This window comes from Pseudorca crassidens, chromosome X (assembly GCF_039906515.1).
Source record: "Pseudorca crassidens isolate mPseCra1 chromosome X, mPseCra1.hap1, whole genome shotgun sequence".
Taxonomy (NCBI): domain Eukaryota; kingdom Metazoa; phylum Chordata; class Mammalia; order Artiodactyla; family Delphinidae; genus Pseudorca; species Pseudorca crassidens.
This window is the reverse complement of record NC_090317.1, coordinates 78,348,310-78,369,960: the sequence shown is the minus strand read 5'-3', so window position 1 is coordinate 78,369,960 and position 21,651 is coordinate 78,348,310. Positions and strand designations below refer to the sequence as shown.

The following is a 21,651-nucleotide window of genomic DNA, read 5'->3' as shown; positions in this document are numbered from 1 at the left end:
CCTGGAATCTAGGTCTTTGGGTAGCTTTTTCCTCTACACCAGAGCATCTCAAACTTTAGTGTGCATCAGAATCATGTGAAGGGCTTGTTAAACCAGATTGCTGGCCGCCCTCAACATTTCTGATCCAGGCCAGGAGTGGGGTTCAATAATTTGCATGTCTAACAAGTACCCAGGTGATGCTGATATTACAAGAAACTCGTTCTACACCAAGCTGTTAACTTGTTCTGTGTCCTTAGGCAAATCCCTTCCCTTTTACTCTGCCTTAGTGTCTCAATGTATAAAATGAGGGGGCTAGACTAGAACTATGATTTCTAAACTATTTTTTTGGCAGCAAAGTCCACTTTGAAAAAAAAATCTTATATACAGTACCAATACATACACAATAGATAAAAATCCAGGCTGCTTTAGAGAAGTGCTGGACAGAACCAAGAGCTTGCAGCACCTGTCTCCCCACAGGGCAGATGCTGAGGCTATGTCCCAGAATACACATTTGCAAATCCCTTTAGATGTGGCCTAGATCCTCCTTGAGGGCTCCGTTAGATCTGACATTCCTGGATGCTAAGACTTAGCATTTGGCAGGAGAGGGAAGAGTTGGAGGGAAACTGACTTTGCATTAACCTGTGCAGGAGACTGCTTGGCCCATGCCTGGTGCTTGGGTCCACACAGGATAGGAAATTGTAACCTTTTCAGCTGTTGGGCTCATGGACCACTTTGATAATCTGATTAAACCTGTGAACTAGCTCTAGAAAAATGATTACATACACATACCCACAAAGATATTCAGGATATCTTTTAAGAGGTGTTGGGGACTCCTTAGAGTCTTAACTAGTTTAAACCCTTGACTGGGCTCTGGCAGGACACTTACACTCAATTCCTCCTTGGCATTTTATAGCATATGCCCTCTCCTTCCTTTCACCATTCCTTGGCTCAGCCGCTTCTAGAGCCAGCTTCTTGGCTGGAATGTGGCCTGGTTCTGTCCCTTGTTTCACCTTGTCTGGGCCCAAACGGGCCCCACAGATGCCCACTCTCTCACCCAGTTATCACTTCCCCAAGTTGGGGTGGGAGATACTGTAGCCAATCTTAACCTCAGTCAACCACCACCCTGGAAATATCATCCTGAGAAAAACAAACAACTTGTGTACACTGGGGCTTTCTTAAGACACTTAACAAAGGCATCAGGTTACCATAATTGGTGGACTTTGTCCTTTTTCACCCAGCAGAGGGCTCTGACCGGTGAGACATATTTTATTCATCCCTGTCTCTTGGCAGCTCAGGGCTGACAGGGTAAGTAAGGCACTCTGAGTGTCTGAAGGAGTTGGGTGACCATAGAAGAACTCTGGTTCAGTCCCTTAGACATTTCTCTGTTCCAGTGCATACCACAGGGAAGTCCACTTCATCTTTTCTAGGCAAAAAGGTGACAAAGAAAGGTTTCTCTTTGACTTTCAACTGCTGTTTGGTGCCCAGTGAGGGCAGGCAGGTAAATGAGTCAGAAGCCTGCTGAATAGCAACAGGAAGACCTGGGTCTTCCAGCTGTCAGGGAGGTTCTGAGCAGATTCCCCTGATGCTGGCTGGGCTTTATGGCCAACAATGCCTCTTCTGGGGCCTGATGCTTCCTAGTGAGCTGGCCTCACACTACATTCCAATGAGGGGAGTGAAAATGGTTTGAGTCAGAAAAAAAGGCAAAAAAGGGGCAGTGGACCCAGATCCTGCTCTGTTATGATCCCACCTTTTCCGGAGCCCCCAGAATAAAGGAAGAAGCACACAATCCCTCATCTCACAAACACCAAAACAGTTGCCTGTTTATTGTTTTTCAAAACAAAAAACAAAATGAAACAAAGCAAAACAAAATAAAACATATTCAAAATCCTACTGTGATTTTGAATCCTACTGTGATTTTGAAAGCTGAGCTGATATGGCTGATGCAGGCTGTCTCCCAGCTTGTTTTATGGAGCATTAGGTGCACTGGCAGAGTGGGGGAGAGTGGGCTGTTGCCCCAGTAGCACTGGATGAACACCTGCACCAGGGCTGGCATCAGAAGAGCTGTAGGCCACTTTTGAGCCCATGCAGCTGGCCCTGGCTCCAGAGAAGGCCGTCCAAGTTGCCACTGTCATTGCTGCCGTTGCTGCAGTTGCCACTGCCAATGCTGCAGCTCAGGCCCAGGGTGCTGCAAAGAGAGGGGAGAGGGGAGGTCAGTCAGGGAAGGAGGCAGCTTTAGGCTCTAGAGGGGCTAAGGGTGCTTGATGTGTGTGTCTATGGGAAGGGCCCACCCTCTTGCCTGGCTTTACAAAGAGACTGGAACACATCTGAGAAACCACTTCAAGATGGGCCCCAGGGGTGGCTCTGCCCTGCCCTCAGTTGAGGGAGGAGGGAGAAAAGGAGTGGAATTTTTCAAATGAAACTTTATATAGAACCCCAGTACATAAACCAGATTAAAGCAGAGCTAATTGGGTTGAGGTAGGAAAGGAAGACCCGTACCACCCTACCCCCAGGAAGGCATTAAAAGTGGCTGCCTTAATAGGCTTTCTTCTAAGGCCCTAGATCTTGGGGGCCCAGAGGACCCTGGGCTGGATCCCTCCCACCCCAACAGCAGGTTAAGGGGCCCAAGGCCAGGCTTAGGCTGCAGGGCTAGGCCCAGCTCCCATCTCAGGATTGCAGAACTGACCTAGGGAGAAGACTGCCCTCCTCTTCCCTGGCCCTGCTCGGAACACTCTTGCTTCCCCTGCTTCCTGCAGGTCAAAAGTTCTTCCAGGTAGATGAGGGTGACAGCTGAGAGCAAAGCCATCATCTTTCCTCTCAGGGAGATCCACGGTTACACTAATGCAGCTGAAAAAACCCTTAGAGATGATCTAGCCCCATCCCCTCCCATCACTCACCATCTCACAGACAAGGGAACTGAGGCTCAGAGATGAAAAAGGACTTGCTCAAGGCCACACAGCCAAGTCGGGGTGGAGCTGAGACAAGGAGCAGGGGCAGGCACGCTGGCTCCAGCTGAGGAAGTCTCCCTACTACAGGGGGTGTGGGACTGGGCCTCCTTCTGGATAAAACAGCTCTACCTGCCCACAATTCACCCTTGATACCTTGATGTTCATCAAGACAGCCCTACCCAAGGGAGAGGAGGTCTCTCTCTCAGACATGTGGGCCCCACTCGCAACTACAGACAACCTGGCTTCCCCCACTGCCTCCTCTTCTCTCCAAGAGGCCTGCTGCCCCGGCTTACAGCAGAGAGTCCATGACACTGCCTTGGGCCTGGCCTGTTGCTGGGGTCCCTGGGTTCCATAGCCCTCTCTCTGAATGTCTAGAGGAAGAAGGGCTCATCTCCCATGAAGTGGGCAGGCAGCACAGGGACAGACTGTTTCAGGGGCCCACAGAGGTCTCTCTCTGGTACTCACAGGATTGTCCCAGTCACAATGGCCCCACATTCTGGAATGTACAGGCCCTCTGGACGGGCTCCTCTGTGTTACCAGCAGAGCCCCTCAGCAAGGGCTGCTTGGTTCCTGCCTTCCTGATGACCCAAGGGCTCCTACGCCTGTGATCCAGAGGTGAGTTTCGAGGGACAGCATGGAGCCCTGCATAGGCCTTGCTACCAAGATGCCTGGACAGTGCAGGGAGGCCTACTGATTACTCTGTGCACCTTTGGACAAATCTCTTCCCCTTTCTGGGCCTCAGTTTTCTCCTCAGGAACATGAAGAAGTTAATTAGAGCACCCGTTCTTGACTTTTTAGGAGTGGTGGATCCTTTAGAGAATCTGTTGAAAGCTATGGACCTCTCCCTTCCCAACACACACACACACATGCATGCATGCACAAACCAGATGCAATCTGAGAGGGATGCCAAGCCAGTTCTGTGTGGCTGCCTCACTGGTCCCACACACTAGGGGCTGGGACTCCTGGCAAGGGCCCAGCCAGGGACTGCAGCTTATATTTCACTCATTTTGGCCCTGACTGGGGACAGTTACCTCCCCCAACCACCCCACTCTATGTTCTTCCCTTCCTCCCTCCCTCCTGTGGGAGGCAGAGAAAGGGGTGAGAAATCCTGCTGCCATGGGCACTCACCCAGTCTTGCATGTTGGGGGTTCCAGCCGCTGGTCTAGCACAGGCTGGTCCAAAAGATACATGGTGTCATAATTCTCCAGCATAAGCTCTGATGGGTCTTCGGTCTGACCTGGCATTCGGCCTAAGGGGAAAGTGTCCCATCGTACATCTTCTGTGGAGCAAAGTGAGGAGGCAAGAGAGGGCTGATGAGCTAGTTCTCATATGGGTGCACAAGCCCACCTACTCTGTCCATCCACCCACCTTACTTAGCCTGCTCAGCACAGGCTGTGTATCTTCATCCTCACTCCTCTCTGCATCATTTCTCATCATTTCTCCTCTCCACCTTAGCATTCCCTGTCCCTTCCATACTCCCCCATACACTCTTCATGGTCCTCCTATGTGTTCACATGCAGCACCCCCACCACAGCCACCCCCAACCCCCGCATACCATGCACACAACTATCACAACTGTAGACATTTTTGTTCCTCTCCACTCTTCTTCTCCTACTTCCCCAAACATGTCCCTACACAGATACAGATGACACCTTCTTCAGACTTGGCTGTATCACTGCCTCAATCGCTCACCCTCACCCCTATTTTCACACACGCATATATATATATCCTGGAGAGTCTGGATGCCCCTGAATTCCCACCACACCTCCTCCCCAAACTGAAAGATACCTCTGCATATCTGAATGACCTAGATATCCTACACATCTATGCACAACCACCCCTCCCCCCCCAACATGTTTGAGTGCCACATCATTTCTTAGTAGCCTTGCCTTGAGAGATATACATACAGGCCCACATACCACCTCAGGGTGAACACTCTCTCAGCAGTTATCATGCTCTCCCTGCCCCCTGCAAGGTCTTGTTGCCCCAGAGGTGCACACAAAGAACATCCCTTCTCTAGGAAAGGACTGTCTCATTGCATATCCCACCCCCTATAGATGCCTCAATATACATACATAAGCATACTGACCAAACCCTCCACTCAACAAATGTTTCCAGTTTTACTCCCTGCCTCTCATACTTCTCCTGCACAGGCACACAAACCAGAAATCTTAACGTCCCTGCATCTCCACATATGTGTATACACATACAGAGGAAGTAACAACAAGGGGGAGAGGGAAAGATTTCAATGCCCTAGGCCTTTCCACATTCACAACCCCTCCCCGCCCCTGCCATACTCCACTTCGGAATGGACCATGTCAGGCACTCCCCACCCACTCTGTCCTATCACTTAAGTACCCTCCACACAGTATTATATTAAATCCCTTCCCCATCCTTACACTAGTGCATCCAGTGTTTTCAAGCGAAGCCTTCACTGGTGAGCTCCTCCAAGTAGATCCAGTTTCTGGCCTCCTGCATCTCCCTGGTACCCAAAGAATTCTCCCTGTCATTATGCCCCTGGCATTCTGGAAAGTATCAACCCTGGACTAGAGTTTTATGTTACCCAAAGAACCCCCGCAGGAAGGGCTGTACCTCTGCTTGCCCATCTCCCCATCCCTGGCTCTCTTACACGAAGGAAGTTGTGACTCTTAACACCCTGCATTGCCCTATGTATACAAAGACACCTTTGTACACAGGGACCATTCCCCCATGTCTGTCACTGACCTGACCATCCTCCCTACTCCCAACCCTGTCTACATCACTGCCCTTGGCTCTCTAGCCTGATACCTTTGTACATGTCCCCTCAGTGATAGCACAGACCACATAGGCCATCTCAACATGGCTGTTTCACTGCCTGTTTTCAGGCCTTTCCATATCCCCCCACCTCTTATTGTTTCCACTTCTCTCCCTCATACAGATGCCTCCTGGTCCTCATAGGTCTTAGCAACCCTGCCTCCTCTTCCAAAAACATATATGACCATGTGTGCATGTATGCACAGATGCACATACAGCCCACTTCACACTTTCTCTTTTCACAACCCCTACTCTCTCTCTTTCTCTCTCTCTCTCTCTCTCTCTCACACACACACACACACACACACACACACACACACAATTCTGCCTGAGTCACTGCCCCTCCCTTTGAATATTTACAAACACAGCCCTCCTTGCTCTAAGAGATTTCTCTGTTGCTGTGCCTTGGTTTGTCCAGCACATGCAAGCAATACCCATTCACACACACACACACACACACACACACACACAAATATGTTCCCCCATCTGTAGCACTCAGGGCCTTTATGTCCCAGCCCTTCCACACACACGTCCATAAGGGCAAAGACTTCACTTTCCCCCTAAGCTCTTTCACTGCTTCCCCTTTCTCTCCCTATTGTTCCCCACCAAGCCTACCCCACAGCATACCCAGTCCCAGCCCCAGGCTCCATCACATGGGCTGTGCCCCATGTCTACCCCTGCCTCCAGCGTGTACACATACACACATGCCCATGTGCACACATCAGACTGTTCATTCCTGCGGAGTCCCCCTGCCTTAAGGTTCCTGCTCCCCAACCCAAATGAGGGCATTCAAAAAACCACCCTCAGGAGCTGACTCATGTTCCTCCACCTACCATTCAACCCCCTGCTCCCTCCTGGCTTTGTCTCACTAACTTGCATACTCACCAAAAAACTGCACTGCTCCTTATTCTCCCCCTTCTGATCTCATTTCCACTTCCACTGACTGAATACCCTTGGGTTCCTTCTTTCTCATACACACAGCAAAATCCTGTCCTATCACCAACCAGCCTCCACGTGTCCATACACATTCACATATACACAGAAAGCACTATTCTTTGGCTCCTTGCCCTGATCACTGCACATGAAAAACACACGCAGAATCATACATATATCAACCACCTAACTCTAGCTTTCTGTGTTTTGCTGCCCAGTGCCCACACCCACACCAACCTCTCTGAATATGCTCTCTGCATGAGGCAGCTGGCAGCATGACAGTGCTAAGGTCCCTGGCGCTCACATGCTCCATCTTAAGGGGGAGGGAAACCAGCTGTCATCCACACACCAGGCTGTCTCCCAGGCTTGCCTCATGCTGGCTACCTCCTGCTACTTTCCATCCTTTCTCTAGGGTGAAGGGAAGCCTCAAGAGCCAGCCAGAGAGGGAAGATAGATGTGGGGAGAAAGTGGATATCAGGCTTCTTACCTGAGCTAACTTGCCATGTAGAGCCCTCTAAAGCTCCTCTTTTCTGGGCCAGGAGCCTGGCATTCTCAGCAGTGGGGGACTCTTCCTCCATAGAGAAAGGCCCCACTTCCATCCTGTCTTCCTCCTCCTCATCTTCGCCGTCGTCATCATCATCGTCGTCGTCGTCGTCGTCGTCATCATCATCACCTTCCTCCTCCTCCTCCCACTTCTGGTCATCATTTTCCTCTTCCTCCTCCTCTCCCTCCTCCTCTTCCATCTGGTCTTCCAAGGCCTCTTGCTTCTTCTTCTCATCTTCCTTGGCATCATTAAGGCTGCCCTGTTCCTCCTGTTGCTGGGCTTCTCCTTCAGGTCCAGAGCTCGAGCCAGCTGGTTTGAGGCTCCAGTACAGGCTGTCCAGTGTGTATGGAGACTTCCCAATGGGGGAAGCCTCTGAGCCCTCCTGCACCAGGTTGTTTTCTCCACTCTGGGTATAAATGGAACAGATGCGCAGCAGCTTCTCCTGCTCCTCGTCTGGCAGGACCTGCCCCATGGCTTTGAAGATGCTGAGCAGAGGGATGGAGTAAGAAAGATTCAAAATCTCAAGTCATTTTATATCCCAAAACTCCAGTTTCAATTTGGTCTCTGAGCTTCCAGACCTGCCTCTGAAAGGCAGTGCAGTAGAGCAGACAAAACACAGATACAATAGGGCCATGGACCCTGAACGAGCTCCGTAATTCATCTCTGTGGCTCACTTCCACTCTCAGTAAAATGAGGACAATAATGGCACCTAACTTAGAGGGTTGTTGAAAGGAGTAAATAAGATAGCTCACACAGAATGCCTGGCACAGTGCCTGGCACATAGTAAGCAATCAATAAATGAGAGCTATTAATCTGTACTGAAATGCTATGTAAATACACAAACTAGCCAACAGGCCTGCAGGGCTGGACATGAGAATAGATCCCTCTCTTTAGCCGAGCAATGTATCCTGAGCTCCAAAGATATGCCTGGAAGTGTGCTGTGCTCCTTCTGCATGGAACACAAAGTGTGATCCCTTTTGGGAGACAACTACAGCCCAGCCTGGAATGGAGGAAAAGAAAAAAAAAAAGCAGCAGCTGACAAGACAAAGCAGAATGTGGGCGGGAGGCCAGATGAGCAATGCAGACCTGGGCACTACAGGAGCTGGGGGGAGGCAGAGAGCACAAGGAGGGCAGGAGAGATCAAGGGAAGGCTTTGTGCAGAGACAAGAGCGAGCACACCGGGCTGTGTGCATGCGGTGAGAGTAGCCTGGCTCGAGCGGAAGGGCTGTGCTGAGCAGCTGTGGGAGCAAGAGAAGCCTGCAAAGGTTAAGTGTGTGTGTGTTGGGTGGAGGGGGTCATCTGACGTGTGCTCAAGCACAGGTGAAGGCTGCATTTCTGAAGATCACCATGGTGACCATGTGGAGGATGGCCTGGGTGGGGCAGCCTGGAGTCAGGGAGAGTCGGTGAGGGCTGACCTAGGGCACTGGCAGCAGCGATGGGAGGGAGAGAAGCTATGAAGGACAGACAGAGAGCAGGGCTTGGTGATCAGATGGTAGGGGGGAAGGCAGAGGGGAGTTAAAGATGACGACATCGTGCATACAAAGGACGGCGCTAACAGCAAAACCACCAACAAACACAGAGCGGTTGGGAAGGAGAGCTCCTGGGGAGGAAGAGGGTGAGTACCCCTTGCAGAGCCTCACATAGAACTGGGCACCCAGCAGGCACCTGGTCACCGCTGGAGGCATGGTAGGATGGACAGATGGATAGTTTCCTTCTAAGTGTATTGAGTTTGAATTGTGGGTTGTTCACAGAAGGAAGGGCCATGTGCTCAGCGGGCTGTTTTCTCTCTGGGCCCCATAGGCAGACCAGACACATAGGTGTGGTTGCTGGTCACTGGCTGCTGGGGGTAGGGCTGGGAGCTAGTGACTCCACTGGGAGACCCTCTCTGCAGGGCTAATTTCACATTCCAAGATGGCACTGGCTCAAACTGACTTGATATTGGCTGGCTGGGGGAAGCTTTCAAAAAGCTTCCAGCCTTACTACTAAGAGGAAAAGCCAGAGAGAAACTCTCTTCCCTCTCACTGTGGTCCATTTGTAGGATTAATAATAAATATTCCCAGGTACTTTATGTTGGCAAGATGCCATATTACCACTGTTTATTATTATTACACACCCACTCTCTCAAGCTGTCTAGTCTGACCACTGAGGTGCAGGGGTGATATGAATCTTAAAATCCATCTCCTTCCTCGGGTTTGCCTGGTCACAGCTAGGGACTGAGAAGGTCACAGGTCAGGCTGGTGGAAAGAAGGTGGACTTTGGACTCATAAGCCCTGGGCCCAAATCCCTGTCCCACCACCAACAAATTGCATGACTTTTGGATAAGTCACTTCACACTATTCAGAACCTTGGTGTCTTTCTTATCTGTCAAATAAAAGTATATAATATCTCCACCTCCAAAGACTGCTGTGTCAAGTTAAATGAAAATGCTTCTACAAACACAGCACCATGTCCGACACTTAATTGCCAGTGGTATCTTTTATTTTTCCTGTGGGGAAAAGAAAAGTCATGTTCTGTATGTGCAATCTAATGGAACACTGTAGAAAGAGCACAGGAGTAAGGACAGTATATCTGGAATCTGGTTTCTGGCCCCAGCTCTGACTTGCAGACTTGTTACTGACTTGCAGCCTAATACCTGGGGAAATCCCATTTCCCAATCTGTGTAACAGGATGATTAGGACTAGATTCACCGATTATCTGCGAAAGGCAGGATCTGTGCACAAGAAATCGTACCCAAGTGAGCCGCTGTTACTGCTGGCATGTGTCGCATCCCGCTGGTATGCTTGGGTTGGGAGAAGATCTCTGTGGTCCAGACTTCTCCAAGACCAGCAGCTTCCACTCTGTAGGCACTTAGGATTGGAAAGTACCTTGAAGGCCACTTATCCAACCTTTCCATGCTGCTCTTTTCATTCCCTCCCCCCATTACATACATATGCCATATTCCTTCAGAATTTTGAAATTTCCTTTATTCTTTCTCTTGCTGGAATTGCTCAAATGCCTCTAGGATTTTTTGGTTCTCCTCCCAGTTTCCCACCCATCCATATCACTTCCAGTCTAGAGCATACACATCTGGAGATTTGGCTGTTTGGTTCAGTCTCATCTCCTGGAGGTCTTGAACTGGCTGTCTTTTGTCAACAAGGCTACCTTTTTCTCTTATTAAGTTACTTATAAGGTACAACTGTGCCCCAAATGTCATTAGGGTTCAAGAAAGACTTTCTGACTCCATGGGAAAGATCAGGGGACTAAGACGGTCTTAGCATCCAGACTCCCACTTCATTTATTCCTCAAGCCTGGACTCAGCTCCCACCAAAGACAGCACTGCTGGCAATGAGACAGCAGAGTACAGTTCAGTTCAGCATTTACTGAGGTTTATTTGGGGCCTGGACTTGCATGGCGTGCTGGGGCACAGATGGCTAATGCAGAACCCTTGTCCTTGAAAAGCTTAGTCTGATAGAGGGAAGGAGACACTAGGGGAAATAGACACGAATCTCAGATTTGAGAAGTACTTGAGAGAATCAACATGACACAGTAGATAGTGCTGCCACCAAGTGAGATAGGGAGCAGAGGAAGAAGTTCACTTTGGGGCTGGGGTGGGGAGTAAGATGACCCATGCTCTTTTGGCCACAGTAAGGTGACTGGAGGCCATCTAAGGGGAGATATCTGGCATGCGGTCAAATACAGGAGGTTTAATCTTAGGGGAAAGGCCTGAGCTAGATAAAGAGATTTGAGCTTTGGCACTTTACTGGAACTAGTAAAAAAGCACAGGCATTTGAAGGAGGGAGTGGTAAACAGCATCAATGCGGCAGACAGGCAATGGACAAGGGCCCACTGGATTTGGTAATTAGGTCAAAGCAGCTCTGGGGATGAATGCCAAATTGCAGCAGCTTGAGGAGTAAGAAGGTAGTGAGGAAATTGAGACTGCTGAGTATAGACTACTCTTTTGAGATGTTTTGATAGGAAAGGAAGGAGTGATAAGCTAGTGATAACCCAACAGAGGGATGCAGGGTCAAAGGAGATTTTGCTTGTGTTGTTGTTGTTGTTGTTGTTTGGTTTAAAGATAAGAAAAACTCAGGCACTGTTCACAGGTTGAAGAGTAAGAGCCAGTAGAGCAAAGGAGAGGCTGGGGTGAGGCCCCAGTGATGCTAGCAGAGAGCACAAGTGGAGGGAAGGCTTTGAGGTTGGGCAAGGCCACCTCATACTGAGACTGGCGACAACGTTGAGTGTAGCCGAAGATCAGTTCATGAGGGCTGGACCTCAGGTCAAGGGGGCCCTGCTGGAGGCCTCCATGTGCTTGAGGAAGCTAGGGTGAAATGGGAGGGGGGGATGGGGCTTGAGATGAGTGGTAAGGTTTTCAGAACAGTCAGGAAACAGGAGAGAAAGTGGGCAGAAAACAAGTAAAAGTTCAGACAAGCAGAACTGAGGCCTGGCTTGAGATTAAAAATCATACCTCTGCAGTGGCAGCAATCTGCAGGGCTATGTGGTTTTCTCCAGCAGAGCTCAGCTACCCGGGCTGAGGAGTGGGAGAAGCAGAGTGCGGAGGATCACTCCTAGCTTGGGGGTTTGCAAGTCAGACACACCAAGGGATGGGCAGAGCTGAGGATGCTGATGATGGGTGGTTGAAGTGATCAACCACAGATAGGATTGAGGGGAAGCAAAATTGAGGCGGGTAAGAAATGGAGGGATGGAGGTCTGGAGGCAGGCAAAGAGCAGATGTTGTGGGATGCGAGGGTGAGAACTGGTAGGACAACAGGTGGTGGTCACCGAGTGGGATGCTGGGATGTAAGCTTTCAGAGGTGGAAAAGCTCTGAGTGATGGAAGTGGGTTGCTGAGTGTAGTGGAGAATGAAGGTCACTGGAGGTGAGGAGCTGCAGTGTCAGATGGGTCACTCAAATGAAACAGATATCATTCCAGAAAGCAGGAAGAGAATTGGGTGCTAAAGCCTTCCATGAGTATGAGGGAAGTGGCTCAGGGTCAGGAAATGACAGAAAAAAAGGGAGACAACCACAGGTATTTACAGGAACCAGCGCAATATTCAGTTTGACCACAGCGCCCAGAGGAGACTGGGTAAAGGGGAATCACAGGAGGTATGGTTGTCATGATAGGTTGGGGCAGAATCAGAAAGATCTTTGAATGTCAGGCTAAGAAGCCTAGACCTCATTAGGAAGGCAGTAAGGAGCCACTGAAGGTAGTTAAGCACCTATGAGAGGTATATTTTGGGAAGATAATAGAGACAGCACTGGGCGTAAAGTCAGAAGAATGGGTTCAATAATAAACAGCAGCTACCATTTATTGTGCACTTACTCTGTACAGGCCACTGTGCTAACCACTCTAGGGGGGTTGCCTTGTCCATTTTCATACTGGACTCAGTTCAGCCACGTCTTAAGCTCTGTGATCTTAGGCAAGAATACCCTACCCTCTCTGGGACTCAATTCTCTCATCTGTTAGTAGGACGGCGACAGGACTAGATGTCCTTGCAAGGGCTCGTCCAACTGTGCCATTCTAGGGCTGTGTGGCCCTGAGGCCTGCAGGGTCTCACCCTCTTACCGAATGGAATTCAAGAGACTTACAGCTGAAGGAGTTGGGGGCTGGCCCAGCAAGGTGAACCCAAGCAGGACTCAACCACCTGGGGCCAGTCAAGGGAGGCAGAGCAGTTGAATAGCCTCCAGTTCTTCCTCGCTTCCCACTGGCTTGCAGAAAACCGGCGGGCGTTCCGTCCTGAGAGAGAAGAGAGGGCCTGAGGAGAAGGAACTAGAAATCCCCCCCACCCAATCTTGCACCTTGAAAAGCTTGGCTCTGCCCATCCCTGTCTCCCCAGACTCCGACTCCCCATTCTATACCTCCCAATTGCTCAAAGTATTCAGGACCCTTTGTCCCAGTCCAGTTTACTTGGTTCTGAGAAGAAAAATGTGAAGGGAGATTTGTCCACTGCTGCTGTGGGGCCCTCTTGGGCAGACCTAAACCTTTCACAAGGGATGTGTCCTCCTGGTGCTATTCAGTCGAGAGCTGAGCACAGTGGCAGATGCTCTTGCCTGGGCTGCATTAGGCCCTGGGGCTAGGGCTAGTCTCCCTCACCAGTTTTGGTGTTAGCCACGATCAGTTCAATGGTCCATCTGAGGATGTAGGTGGGCCGGATCCCAGTGTCCCCCAGGGCTGGCAGCTCAGAGAGCATCCTTTCCAGCAGGGCCTGTGTGAAGGTCTGGGAGTGGAGGCCCCTGAGCAGGGGCTGCCAGAATTGCGAGAACGGCCTTGGCACCAGGACGTCATTCAAGTCCACGTTTTCTGGTTTGTGAGAAACACCCATTGACAGGAAAAGGGGAGGCAGGGAGGGAGAGAGAAGGAAGGAGGGAGGGAAGAAGGCGAGAAAGGGAAAGAGGGAGAGAGAGAAGGAAGAGAGGAAGAGGAGGAGAGAGAGGGAGAAGAAGAGGGGGCCCCACCAACAATAACAGAGTTGCCACCGCAGAACAGGAGGAAAGAGGAAAGTAGAAGAGCGGGGAGAGAAACCAGTTAGTATCTGGTAAACAACAACTGACTCAAAATAGAATATAAAAGAAAAAGAGTTCTGGTTCTAGCTTCGGCTTTGTCAATAACTCACTGTGTGACTTTGGGTCAGTACTTTCCCCTCTCTGGACCTCAGTCTGCCCATCTGTAACATGAGGATGTTGGACTAGATGACCTCACAAGGCCCTTCCAGTTCTGCTGTTCTAGCTCTCTACCAAGTGGCTAGATCACAATTAACATAGCACAATAATGGCATTAAGACCCCCACCCCCACCCCAGCCCACCCCAGCCCACCTTACCCCACCCAATTCCAGGCCACCTAAGGATAGCCCAATAACTACTTATCAGTGGGGCTACATGTTCTGCTCAGCCAAGAGGGCTTCCAGTAGCTATGGAACAGCAGTAAACAGCCCTTACCTCCCAGTCCACCCCTGGTGTTCTTGCCCAGGATACACAGTACCCTAAGGCTGCATCGAGCCTCCAGGACCCTACCTTCATAGTCTAACTGCAAAGCCGCCAACTGTTCAAATGTGGGGATGAGAAAGCCGTCATCCAGAAAAGCATCTAGCAGAGCCTCCCTGGAGCAAGAGGACACTAAATTAAGTAAAATGAAACAGGCAGAAGACCCTCTTCTACTCCCCTACCCACTCCCAAGGCAGCTAATGCCTTTGACTCAAATGGCCAAACCAGCATGGGGGAAAAGGAAGGCAGATGACAGTTGGTTCTCAGGCCTCAGCCTCCCTGAGTCAGGGGCTGAGCCAAAGACTGGGATCTGTGGGTTTTGAACAAGCATTTACCTAGCACAGGCAAATCTAAGGCCCATAACAAGGGCAGTAGTGGCTTAACAAGTCCGAAAGCACAGATGAAGAAAAGTCCCAGGCCCACAAAGGAGTTAAATGCCTGAGGTTATAGGGTCAAGGGCTTTTAGACTTTAGTTCCTGCTTAGTCTTTGTTTCCCTTGACAGTCCTCCAGTCTCCTACCGCTTCCCTTCTCCCTGGTTACCCTCTTTCAGATCTTACAAGCAGAAACTTTGGGGACTCAATTGCTGGGCCAAATATTATATTATCCTCATTCCTAAGGACCCCAAGAACCCAGAACTAAGATACAGAGGTTAAAAGTATAAGCTATAGGGGTAATCTCTCATCCCCATCTAGCTTAAACCAAAACCAGCAACATCCAGCTGTCTCCTCCAGAGCTAGCAGTTCCCTAAGAGAGGCTCTCCTAGCTGATTGGGCTGAGGGGGAACAAGAGCTCCCAAGGTGTCTCAATGTCTGGAGGGTTGTCATGCTCAGATCCCTCCCTCTACCAGGCTCAAGGAGGAAAGAGTTGTCCTTCCATCCATCTCCCATCTCCTCAGGTCAGTATGCAGGAAGAGCACTTAAAACAGTCAGCCAGTTGCCTGCTCAGCATGACCAGGCAGACGCTACTGTATAGCACAAGGATAGTTTTCCAAGCTACGGAGGGGGCCACCACTCACCCCTTTACTGAAGGGTACAGCTAAGAAGCCTAGGCTGGGCAGACACTGATAAAACACCTTTGGAACTACTGGTATCCTGGGAATAAAGAAGACGCCAGGGACAATCCTAACCTGCACTGCAGGCTCCCCACCCAGGCCCACTCTGCCACATACACCACCTTCCTATACTCTCCGCTCCATCCCAGATTCTTTCCAACCTCTTCCCAAAGCCCTTTCCAGCTGAATGTAGGTAGCAAGCCCCAAAGAGCCAGGGAGGAAAGGAATGGATAGACACTGTCTGCTCTGACTGAACTAAGTACTACTTTGAGGGGAAAATAAGGCTCATGGCCATACTGGGTGGGTCAGTGGGGACTTAGTCTTTGGAGGATCCAGGCCCTGGGAAGGCCCCTCCTCTCTCTCCTCAACCACAATTATCCAGGGGATGTTGATCCTCTCTAATAGCAGTTCAAAAGAGACCAGCAGTGCCTACCATATATCTTTTACCTCAAACTCGGACAAGAGATCGGCAGTGAAAAAGCAAAAGGTTAACGGCTTTTCCTAGTTGCCAAGAGCTCCACATACCACTGGACAAACAGGAACAAAGCTGGCCAGGGGATGGATGACGGTAGACATTCCTGCCTCTGGCCATTTCAGTTACTCAGAGTAGGCAAACCCCACCTGGTAGCTGGCGGGGTTTGGGGAAGAGGATCATGTGAAATGCAAGGTCACCCGTGGTGGGTCAAGATTATCCCTGGGATTTCCTACAGCAGAGGTTGGCAAGCTGGGATATGAAAACCAATTTCAGTGAGGCTGCTACGCTCTACCCTAGAGAGTAGGCAGCCCCTGATTACCTAGTTACACACCTGTTCTCCCATGTAATGCCCTTGAGCTCTGCCAGGATGCATTCTACAGGTGGGGACAGGTTATTCCACGCCTTAATGGCCTGAGGTAAATACCTAAATTTCTCCAGCACCTGCCAGCAAAGAGGGTCCCATCAGAAGGCTGGTTCAGCCAGGTAACACCCCCCCATCCCTCCAGGATTCCTTCTCATAGGACCTCTCAGCATGTCCCTTCAGGGGATACGGCAGGGTATGCAGAGGTGAGCCCACAATGTCCCTATTGGTCCTGCAACTAAAAATATCCTGACTCTCAAACTCCAGACTTTCTCTTCTTCCTCCCTCCCCACCCTCCAAATTCCCTTGTTATTGTGGCTGTCAATAACCAGATAATCCAATACATAGATATCCAATGGGGGCATTTGGCTGGAGTTGGGCAGAGACCCTTGGACCAAGGGGTGAAAGGAAGCAATGGGTTATGGAAGAAAGTGAATCAGGAGACTCAGGTTCTTGTCCTGGTTCTATCACTAACTGCATATGTGACATTGGGCCAGTCATTTCACTCATCCATGGCTTCAATTTCTTCATCTGTGAAAAGGAAGGGTTGAGGTGAATGGTTTCTAAGCTTACCTCCCTTCCTGCTAAAACAGCACCCCTCAAGCTCACCTGATCTAGGAAGGTTCCTGGACGCCATCTGCTGATCAGCTGCAGTACCGCAGGTCTAAGCAACCACCTAAACCCTGTTGTTCCCTACCACCCAGTGGGACCGATTATCCACAAACTTCCAGTGATGTGCAGGATCGGCCAACTGGACTCTGCTCCTCTTGTCTCCTTCCTACTTCCCCTCTCTCTCTTTCCAAGAAGAGTTTTGGAAGAGCTTTCCAAGCTTTGCCACTTTTCTTTAAATTTCATTCTCAAGACTTCTCTCAGGTAGCTGGCAAGGGGGAAGAAATGGCTGGGGCAGATGAAAACAGGCCAAGTCAAGGGCACTTTCTTACCTTAAACTGCTCCTCTTCATAGGATACCAGCAGTTCTCGGGCTCTTTCTGAAAACAGAATAGGGAAACAGATAGAGCAGCCAGCCCTGTGCCTTGCTCCTGATGGAATTTTGAGCCCTCTCACCTCATTTCTTGAGTTGTAAATTGGGAACTAGAATTCTTGGCTCTCCTGCCTCATGGAGCTCAAGGAAGATGATTTGTGACAGTAATTTTTTTAAGCTAAGCCTCACCACAACCCCAGAGGAAATACTGAGCCAGGGATATAACCAGAGTCAACCTAAGTCCGAGTCTTCCAAGCTCATGGGCCCCTTTCTGTATCAAGGACACCTACCATACAACTCTTTATGTCTCACAGCCTTTTGCCAATGTGGATCAACCTCTTTGTTGCCTTCGCTGTCTCCATCAGCCTTAACATCCAGCTCTGCACCTTTCTCCTCATCCTTAGGCTCTGGTTTCTGTTCTGTGATGTCATCAACGACAATGTTCTTATCTTCCTCTTGGTCTTCTTCATCTGTCTCTTCCCTGTCCTCCTCCAACTCCCAGGTCTCTCTTAGGCTGTTCTCCAGTTGGCGGCACCAGTAGGTCTTCTGGAGCCAATCCAGGACAAAGTAACAGCCTAAAGGAGGGGAGGAAGGAAGGCAGCGCCATAGTAACAGCCCAGGCAAGCAGCTCCTAGCAGGCCTCCAGCCTCATCTTGCTAACATTATGGGGAGGCCCCAGGTAAGAGGCTTGGCTCCAAGGAGGCACAAATCTCAAATATCTAGAAGCAGCCCCTCTTGCTCTGGGTTATCCCCGAGTTCTTTGCTTCCTCCCACTCACCAGCACATTTCCTAGAAAAAACCTATACCAGACTTGAAGATGGGATGCCAAAAACGGCACGGGGCTAGCAAGTGGGAGAACAGAGACTCCTTAAAGTTTGTGTCCAAGGCAAATGCCTCACTCACTTCACCCTAGTCTCAGCTCTGACCCCAAGTGAAGACCCTCCTCCCTCTCTCTCCCCCCACAGTGCCACGTAGCCCAGGCCTCTGGGCTAAACTGTGATAGGTATACTCCCTGGGGACTCACCCCTGCGGCAGTCATTTATATGGGGCATTTTCTTGTGGGTCAACTCATGGCGAAGTTCAACAATCCAATCCGGAATGTTCACCTGATTATGGGGGAGGGTGTGAGTGCAGAAATTAGAAAATATTAAAGCAGAAAGGGCCACAGAGATGAACTAACCTGGCTTCTCCCCATTTTACAGATAGAGAAACTGAGCTCCTGAGAGGAGGTTCCGTTCTTAGTGGCAGAGCCAAGATTAGGAACCAAGTCTCCTGATTCTCTTTACGCTCTGTGGAAGTGATCTTGAAAATCAGAAGACACTCGCCTCCCCCAACCACCAACTACCCTCCTCCAATGAAGAGATTCCTGTGAATGAGCATTAACAATCACCTTCTTCAGCCTCCCTCTGCCCTTGTCTGTACCAGTTGCTCTCCCAGGGTACCCTTTACTCTCCCCTCTCTTCCTCCCTTCCTCCTTCTCTCCCAGACCTCCTCCAGGAAGCTTCTCTTGATGGCTGAGAACCTGTCTGCCATCTGGGTCTCTACACACCTCCCATACTCACTCAAGGCGGGAATGTCTTGCATTTTCACCCTGCTTGGCTGAGTTTGTCTCCTCCTTCAGACTGTCAACAACCAGAGGGCAGGCACTTTAACTGCCACCTCTTTCCTGTCCCCACTCAGGGGTGCATTGGGGTGCTTCAGCTTCACCTGGGCCACTCCCAGCAAGCTGGGCAGGCCAAGCCCACTGAAGATAGCAGCCATGAGCAAGGGAGCAGGTCTGCTTCTTTCAAGCTAGAAGTTGAGGCTCTGGGGTTCTTGCTGGGCTTGGCTGACAGTGATGGGATGAGCTAGTCTGACTGTATCCATATCACCCCATGCCCCATTAGTGAGTCCTCCTGAGAAGAGAGAATTTAGCAAGTCCACTTTATCATACACACCTCCTGAGCCAGGAACTTGAGAGGGAGCTTGGCAAACTTTGTCTTCCTCTCCGAGATAAGGTTCACAAACCTGAGTTTGGGGGAGAAATAAGTGGCATAGCCCAAGTAACTGTTTTATTCAAACCAGTGGGGCTTTAAAACACCTTGCTGAGTTACTGTCAACTTGCATTTCCACAACCTTTCCAATGACTGTTCTGTCCTGTTCTTATGGTTGGTGTCAACCACAGCAGGAATGGTTCCATCCAGTCTAACATTTACTGAGACTCTGCCCTGTACTGAAGCCATACAAATGAATAAGACACTGCTCTGGCCTTGAAGAGTTCAGTCTAGGATAAATAATCATGACATAATATAATATATTATGCTAGAACATAATATGTTATAAATGCTACAACAAAGGACTACATCAAATGATATGGGGAGCACAGCTAAACAATGGAGAAGGTAAGAAGAGCTAGGGAGGACCTCAAGGCAGACAAGGCAAACAGTATGAGCTAAGCAAAGACTCTGACAGATGAGAAAACTCAGAGGCAACCTTTTTCCTGATGTACATGATACAGCTAGAACCACTCTGAGTCGCTTTGTAAATCAGGAACTCCTGGCCCATGTCTCCATTTCCACAACTCAGTAACCTTTCAGTGTTCGTGGAGAGAATGGAAAAAAGGTGTAGGTAGGGGTAGGATTAGAAAATCCACATTAAATCATGGGCAAGGGCATTGAACCATGTAGAAAAGTTCCTCTGGGTGAAAGAGTAAAAGGGGGAAAGTAAATCAAACTGTCAAGGCTGGAAGAGACCCATAGAGACCACTTGGTCTGAACCACCCCCACCCAACATTCCAAAGAGAGGGAAAGAAAAACGGAAGAGAGAAGGCTCTCAGGAAAAAAGAGGAATGTGTGTTAACAGGGGGTACCAAAAGCTGTCACATTAAGCAATCATAAGGTGACCCATACACAGGGACACACAAGGCTTTTTGCTTCAGGTAGAACCCAAAGCCAAACTTTGCTTATCATGTGCTAAGCCCACGCCCCCCCCCCTCAAAAAACCAGCCCCCACACCCCTACCCATGTAGGTCTTACCTGACCAATGCCATGCCATAGAGCAGTCTAAGTTCATCAGTGCCCAAGCCACCAGTTACATCCATGAGCTTACAGCGTACCAGGTCTGCAGTAGAAGCCACTGCCAGGGGGAGTTCGTTGCCTAACCTAAAGGGCCACAGTCCAGCACCATCATAAAGGTCCTTTACACAGGCCCACCCTCCATCTCAGAACCTAGGTTGTAGGTTATTGCAATTATATACTGGCTCAAGAGTGTGTGGATAGACACAAATCAAGAAGCTGGGAAGAGGGAGGGTAATGTTCCTGGGATCCAATAGTACACAGGACATGAGAGGCTGGTTTAGGACATACAAAGGATATCTAACTGCTACACAGCCAATCAACAATTAAGTGTGGACACACTCCTTTCTTTCACCGTGAAACCCTCAACTCTTTCACCCAGAGAAGACCTTATTCTTGGAGGCATTAGCCCCTTGTCTGCTCCCAACTAAATCTTACCAACTGGACTGAAGCGCTCCATTCAAACATGCTTTTGCAGGCAAGCTCCCCCCACCCCCTTTCTATTTCGAATCAGAAATCCACCCTAGAGTGCTACTCCTTAAGACAAGGCTGGCTCAGCCACAGCGGTGCCCTCTCATCGGCACCCACCCCAAGATGAGAGAAGGTAAGGATCAAAGCTCACAGACTTGACAAAAGGGCTGTTGAGGCACACCCCGTTTCTTTCCGCAAAAGGGATTAGTGCACGAGCTTGGCTGCGACCTTCCCCCGGGCACTTGGGAGACAAGCAATGCCCAAACTACGCGTAGCGGGGGGCCATTAGGCATTTAGGAGAAAACTGGGTAATAAGGCCTTATGGAAATTCTACAAAGGAAGAGGTGAAGTGCCACCAGCACGCAGGCAGGAGGGCTAAGCCTGCCGCCTTACCTGCTCCTCCACACGGTGATGCGGTTCAGCGCGTACCGCTGCAATTTATGGTCGTCAGAGAACAGATACACTGTCACCTGATCCCACTCGGCCCTACTGAGCCAGGCGACCACGATGCGCTGGGCCCAGAGTGGCGGCGACCCTTTCTCTTTGACGCACTTCCCGCACCACGCACTCCACACGCGATCCATCCCCCGGGGACTCAGGCCTGGCTCAATCCCGGATTACCACCAGACACCGGGCTCGTTGCCAGGCTTTGGGCCGCCGCACTCCGCACAGCCTCCAGCTCAACGTGCTACCCTCACGCCAAACCGCCGCCGCAACAGCAACCAATGGGAGAGTGTGACCCCGACGCAAGCCCGCCTCCCACCGTTAGCGCGGCAAATCGAAACGCGAGAGCTAGAGGCTGACCAAACCACAAGTTGCGGAAACGGCCTCTCCGACCGGAAGTGTTCTTTCCTCAAAGCAACCGTACCAGCTGCAAGCATTCAGCCTCAAGGTTCCGCTAATTTCCTGGTTGCTAACGGAATTCTGTCCCAGACCCGGAGGGACACTTCTGGGCTGCAGGAGGAATTTTAGTTTGCGCTCCCTGGCGGGCCGGGGAGGGATTGTGGGCGTCCAGTGTACTGGAAAAACGCTTAATGTTTTCATTGCCATGAATCAATACCTGATCCAGTAAAACACTATGGACTCTAAAGCAAGACTGCAGAACAA

At 50.2% G+C, this 21,651-nt stretch overlaps 1 protein-coding gene across 9 annotated transcripts; it reads right to left on the bottom strand.

Annotated features, from left to right (window-relative positions):
* Positions 1-1,774: 1,774 nt before the first annotated feature.
* On the bottom strand, positions 1,775-21,389 carry LAS1L (LAS1 like ribosome biogenesis factor). 9 transcript variants are annotated; one of them, XM_067723921.1, is made up of 15 exons: positions 20,938-21,388; positions 20,035-20,160; positions 18,958-19,027; positions 18,045-18,126; positions 17,311-17,595; positions 16,981-17,027; positions 16,010-16,119; positions 14,182-14,267; positions 13,784-13,834; positions 13,264-13,470; positions 12,759-12,906; positions 7,138-7,679; positions 4,053-4,203; positions 2,663-2,823; positions 1,775-2,164 (listed from the first exon to the last, which is right to left on the bottom strand). In XM_067723921.1, exons 1-15 carry the CDS (start codon positions 21,126-21,128, stop codon positions 2,151-2,153), a joined length of 2,271 nt encoding a protein of 756 aa, XP_067580022.1. In that variant the 5' UTR covers positions 21,129-21,388; the 3' UTR covers positions 1,775-2,150. The 9 variants fall into 9 exon arrangements, with proteins under 9 accessions (XP_067580022.1, XP_067580025.1, XP_067580028.1 ...); XM_067723924.1 differs by having other exon boundaries at positions 2,663-2,766; XM_067723926.1 differs by having other exon boundaries at positions 2,029-2,164; positions 2,663-2,726.
* Positions 21,390-21,651: the final 262 nt, after the last annotated feature.

Bases quoted from the DNA above. Each gene is read 5' to 3' on its own strand.
- LAS1L (XM_067723921.1), bottom strand. From the start codon at position 21,128: ATGGATCGCGTGTGGAGTGCGTGGTGCGGGAAGTGCGTCAAAGAGAAA. The intron at 18,127-18,957 runs GTGTGTATGATA...CCCCATAATCAG, and splicing joins TCAAGTTCCTGGCTCAGGAG to GTGAACATTCCGGATTGGAT. The intron at 4,204-7,137 runs GTAAGAAGCCTG...TTTGCTCCACAG, and splicing joins TACATGGCAAGTTAGCTCAG to AAGATGTACGATGGGACACT.